Source organism: Echeneis naucrates, chromosome 20 (assembly GCF_900963305.1).
Source record: "Echeneis naucrates chromosome 20, fEcheNa1.1, whole genome shotgun sequence".
Classification (NCBI taxonomy): Eukaryota; Metazoa; Chordata; class Actinopteri; order Carangiformes; family Echeneidae; genus Echeneis; species Echeneis naucrates.
This window is the reverse complement of record NC_042530.1, coordinates 14,890,657-14,896,695: the sequence shown is the minus strand read 5'-3', so window position 1 is coordinate 14,896,695 and position 6,039 is coordinate 14,890,657. Positions and strand designations below refer to the sequence as shown.

At 43.0% G+C, this 6,039-nt stretch overlaps 1 protein-coding gene across 1 annotated transcript; it reads left to right on the top strand.

The window, feature by feature from the left end:
* Positions 1 to 271: 271 nt before the first annotated feature.
* Positions 272 to 5,647, top strand: steap2 (STEAP family member 2, metalloreductase). Its single transcript, XM_029529677.1, has 5 exons — positions 272 to 671; positions 2,334 to 2,500; positions 3,392 to 3,919; positions 4,145 to 4,309; positions 5,354 to 5,647. The coding sequence occupies exons 1-5, from the start codon at positions 272 to 274 to the stop codon at positions 5,645 to 5,647; spliced, it is 1,554 nt and encodes a 517-aa protein (XP_029385537.1).
* The last annotated feature ends 392 nt before the right edge of the window (positions 5,648 to 6,039 follow it).

The following is a 6,039-nucleotide window of genomic DNA, read 5'->3' as shown; positions in this document are numbered from 1 at the left end:
CCAATTCTAAAGTTTTCATTTATTTCAACAGTCTAAAATGTGTAGCACTCATTATAATAGGCTGGTTAGAAGTTTGATGCCATTGCTCCCACAATGACAGTGAAGGGTAGCCAAAGGCCTGAAATGAAACAGAGTCAAGCTGCCTGTGATCATGTCTCAGATGTCAAGAGTAAACCTGACCAATAAATGGTGCCTCTATACTTACCTCCAACAGACCCACAGAAACTTTCCTAGGCAGTACAACGCAGAAGAAAAAGTGACAGGAGCAAGGATGGACTCCATCTCCATGATGGGAAACAGCAGGAGCCATGTATTCCTCACGGCCTCCTCCTCCTCGCACCCCCACCACCACACTCAGGCCTGTTTCCTGCCTAAAGGCATGAAGAATGGAGTTGGCTCTGCAGATGCTGGCGCCTCATTTCTGCCCCCCCAGCCCACCGTGGCCATTCTGGGCTCAGGGGACTTCTCCAAGTGTCTGGCCATCCGTCTGCTGCGCTGCGGTTTTCATGTGGTGGTAGGCAGCCGCCATCCCAAACTGGCAGCACAGTCATTTCCCCATGTGGTGGATGTGACGCACCATGAGGACGCTGTGGGGAAGGCCAATGTTGTGTTCCTGGCAATTCGCCGTGAGCACTATTCTATCCTGTGGGACCTCAAACATCTACTGGAAGGTAAGTAAGAACACACAGTATTAAGCACATCACAGTAAAACATCGCTTTGACATCAAGAAGAACCAGTTTTTGGCATCTGTTTTCAGTCCTGGCTTTGGTTCGATCCCTGTACCATATTAGTATAATTTAAGAAATAAGTAACAGGCCACATCCAGTGTAAAAATCTTAAATCTGAGGCTCCAACAGTCTGAGCCAGACAAGGTGAGGATCGTCCCAAAGTATTTTTTTCTCTAGACAGTGTTGTGTTGCTGAGCTCCAGTTAAGGGTGGGGTTGGCAATAAAACAGCAAATAACTCTGGTAGATATGCATACGCAATGATTCATATATGCTCAACTGGCCAAAACCTTGAATATTTTATCATCAAAAATCATCAAAAAGTTGGGAACACATTACATATGCTGCTACTCAGCATAGTTTGTTCTGTCCGGCAGTTTCTTTTGTGTTAGAACGCAGTGCAATGTACATATATATATATATATCTATATATATATAGATATATATATATGTTTAATACGGGTTGATGGTCTAAAGTTATTAAGGCATCACACTGTTTTTTTGCTAAGAGTCAAACCTTGTCGTTCCTGACCATGAGGCTACATGTTTGACAAGACAGTTTGTTTAGGGCCGTTGGTCTCTCCTAGACAAATGCCATGTTCATTGAGCAAAGACCGGTGCTTATACAACAAGAAATACTAGTTTTGCATTTCATTCAGGTCAGATTTCCCTCACACTTACCTTCAGGCATTTTTACTGTCAGCAATTAATCTAATTCAAGTCTTTGTTGCGTAGGAAGTGGCAGGAGTACCTGGAATAAACCCACAGAGGGGACACTGTTCATACATTTTAATGTATGTGTAATAGGGATGCAATGGTACAGTTTTCCCACAGTTCGGTATGTATCATGGCTTTTGGGCCACAGAAATGGCACAGTTTCCATATCTTAATATAAAACTATTTACTAGAAAAGGCTATATATTGCATGTAAAAATAATTACAAGCAAGCACAGATATGGTCAAATCACTTTATTATAAAAATGTAACACCCTTCTATAAAAAACAGAGCAGTATCCATTAAAAAAAATAAACAGCAAACATTATTGTAGCCACCATAATTAGATACTACTTAACGGTTACAAATAGAATATCAGAGAAAAGCACAGATGCAGTCAAACCACAAAATGTATCATAAAAAGGGAACACTTATCTTACTTGCTCTTTATCAAAAATAGGAAATATCAAATAGAAAGTGTCAATAAATAACATTTTAACACACTCATAGAAACTACTACTACTACAAATTCAGTCAACAATCAACAAATGTGAATGACACAAAGTGCGGCATCAGTTCACAATACTGCAAAGCAATGCTTGTACACCATGCTTTCCTGACCGTCATTTTTCCGTTGTCATCGCAGTCGATGCTAAATCCAAAATGATCCCACCCCACGGACTTGTAAGAGGACAGCACCTCTTCAAATTTTCTTTTTTCTGAAGCCTGTTCACTCGCCATGTTTGCTCAAGGTTTACTCTTCACTCTCTTTTCCAGAATTTGCATGCTGAGTGCTGATTGGCTCCTGGGAAATAGTGAATATTATTGCACCCCCTTATATGTAATATATGGAACTACAAAATCAGGTCTGGCTTTCTTGTTGTCCTGCAGGAAAGATCCTGGTGGATGTGAGTAACAACAGGCGGGTAAACCAGTATCCAGAGTCTAACGCAGAGTATCTGGCATCGCTGCTGCCAGATTCCATTGTGGTCAAAGGCTTCAATGTCATCTCAGCCTGGGCCATGCAGCAGAGCTGCCCCAAAGATGCCAGCACACAGGTACAGAACCGTGATGAAAGCAAGAAAGATCAAAATCAGCTGATCAAACACACCGGACCAGGACTGTTCAGGGCAAATCAAATCATCACTAAGGGTATTGTGGCTCATAGGGTTTAGGAGGAGATGGCAGTTCAGTCTGGCACATTAATTCTATTATAAAACAGATTATAAAAAAGACCAGTGAGCCAGCACATCCAGAGCAAACGAATGCAGGACAACAATATAGCCTTAGGCTGTAGAACAAATCCTGCAGTAATGCCGCAGTCGATCAGCTGTCCCATCAGTAGTTTTGATTGTATACTTACGGGACACAACTTCAGTCCCAACATTCAGAGACTGTAAAAATCTAAAATTAAAGGCACATGGAGTAGTGAGGAGTAGGCAGTGGTAAATATGAGCATGATTGCACAGAAAGTAATGCATGGCTCAATTTACACACAAGTATACATCTCACTAGAACCAAATGATGCTCCAGCTATAGACCATTAATGCCTATCTTTCAGCAATAACTAAACAGATCACAAACTTAAATCCTACTAATCCCGCTAACTGTCCTGAAACACAAAGAGAATGCTGTAAGCTTTGGGGCCATATCTTGGACCCAATGCAAGCATCTCTGCTAATTGTAAATGTTCAGATCAGCATGTTTAGAAATGTTAGCCTTATAATGGCACACATCAGAGAAAAATCTCACAGATATTTAGTGCTGTTTTTTGCAATGTTAAAGATTCCAGAATTTTCCCAATCCTGACAATAAAAATTACTCCAACAGCAGGAAATGGTCTGTTTGCCGGCAAGTACCGTGAGCAGATGTGATCGCTCTTTTCTGTTCCAAACTTTCTGAATGGTGAACCTCTGATAATTATTCTCTATAATCCCGTCTCTGTGTAGGTTTTCATCTGCAGTGACCTGGTGGAGGCTCGACAGCAGATTATGGAGTTGGCCAGACAGCTAAACTTCCAGCCAGTGGATATGGGCACTCTGTCTTCATCGCGGGACATCGAGAACATGCCACTACAGTTGTTTCCTGGCTGGAAGGGCCCCGTCCTCGCTGCCGTGGCCCTCTCCATCTTCTTTTTTGCTTACTCTTTTGTACGAGATATCATCCACCCATATGTGAAATACAAGCAGAGTGACTTCTACAAAATCCCCATTGAGATGGTGAACCGGACATTGCCCACCGTTGCTATCACTCTCTTGGCCCTGGTTTACCTGGCAGGCCAGCTGGCAGCTGCCCATCAGCTCTACTATGGTACCAAGTATAGGCATTTCCCACACTGGCTGGAGGGCTGGCTGCAGAGCCGCAAACAGATGGGCCTCCTCAGCTTCTTCTTGGCTGCTGTCCATGTTCTCTACAGCCTCTGCCTGCCTATGAGGAAGTCTGAGAGGTACTTACTGCTCAACACTGCCTACCAGCAGGTCAGTGGAATGGAGGGTGTTCAAATTATTATATAACATCAAGACCAAAACATGAAAGTGCTCAAGCATCAATGAAATTACCATGCAGGGAATCTGAAACTAGTGGATAACAATTGAAACAGCTCACCTTTGTTCCAGGTTCTTGCAGGTTGATCTGGCCATTCTTAAATCAATAACAGATAGCCATGTGATGAATTGCATCTTGAGCATCCTCTGTGTTGGCAGGTCCATGCTAATGTAGAAAATGCTTGGAATGAAGAGGAGGTGTGGAGGGTGGAGATGTACGTGTCCTTTGGGATAATGAGTCTTGGGCTCCTGTCACTTCTGGCCATCACTTCCATCCCATCTGTCCACAGCACACTCAACTGGAGGGAGTTCAGCTTCATACAGGTAGGAATATAGAAACCAGGGGTTGTCCCAATCATTGCCTTAACTCGTCTGATTTCAATGATCAAAAGTCAAAGTTCAATGTGACCTCACAAACCGGATTTCATTTTTGGCCACAACTCAAAAATGATGCCACTCAAACATCTATAAATATAAAATGGGATGATGGCATTTCATATCCAAAAGGTCAAAGATCCAGTATACAGTGACCTTCTAATGTTCTGCAAAAATACCTTTGGTTATTATACAGTGCTGTAACTCAGAAAGCTTATACCGTGACAATCCTGCTGCAAACTAGCAGTTTGCAGAGACGGTTTGAGCATCTTCCAGGTCCAGGTGGGCATGGCTGAGAGGAGGTCAAGAAGTCCTGACAGCTGTTTGTAAGGCACAGTTTCTGAATGAAGACTGTGTGCATTTCTCTGTGGACTGAGATCTTTGATACCTTAGCCGTATTAATATAGAACCTGGACTGGATTTATAATCAAAGACCACATGGAGGTTTACTTTTGGGAAACATGGAAAAATTACTGTAACATGGTTAACAAATTCGTGGAGCATGGGTGGAGGTAGATGCCTGAACAGGTATGAATGATGTGTCTCAAATTGAAGGTGTATGATATTATGTCCTGGTTACGATAGCACACTCAAGTTTTGCCTGCTACAAGCCCTCTTAACTCAAGAAACCGAAAGTTTGATGAATCTGTTGAAACAACCGCAGAATTCCATAGGAGGTTTGTCTGTGAGTGATCAGGCCCCATGGATTTTTATGTACATTAACTACCTCTGAGAGCAATGTGTTACAGCTCCTCTTTCTGTCTATATCTGCTGAGCTGCACCAGCTAACTTTCATGTATTTTCACAATATCTGCATGCACCCCTCTCTGCAACTCTTCTGCACTGAAGAAGTGAGCCGTAGAGTGTGCAAACCTCTGATATAAACAGTGAAGGTTAAGTAAGCAATAGGAATAGGTTTAAAAGTAATGTTGCATTGTGAACAAGGCTGTGTCTGAACTGGCTGTGCCATCACAAGTCCTGTCTTTGCTCCAGTCCACTCTGGGCTACATTGCCCTGCTCATTGCGACTCTCCACGGCCTGCTGTTTGGCTGGAAGCGAGCCTTTGAGGAGGAGGCCTACCGTTTCTACCTGCCCCCCAGCTTCATGGTGTCCCTGGCCCTGCCAGTGTGTGTGATTTTGGGGAAAGCATTGATGCTGCTCCCCTGTGTTGCCCGCAAACTCCATCGGATCCGCCGGGGCTTGGACAGCAGTCAGTACCGCTGCCAGCGTCTGGAGCCAGTTGGCTCAGCTGCCCACGTTTCACCCGAGAGAGTAACCATTATGTGATCACTGCAGCATAGAGCCGTCTGCCCCTTCGCTGGGATTTTGCTTTTTTATGGAAGCAAAGGAACAATATTCAGTCATGTGATTCTCATTGAAAGGGCATATTACTCTTTGTTCCTGTGAATAGCTAAGATGTTAATTGTGTCCCTGTGTATTTATTTGGTGTAAGTATTAAGTCCCACTACTATTTAACTGACCCGGTATTATGAAACAGTTGCCTTGACCAGACCGTACTTTTGGATAAATGATGTATAATACACATAACATGTAATATAAAACAAAATATTGGTGTCAATATGCTCCAAAATTTCATCACATGTAGTGATGTCTCTGTGGATGGAAATTGAAGATTTAAGTGCATGGCAGATTGGGTTAGTTGCACAACTTCATTTAAG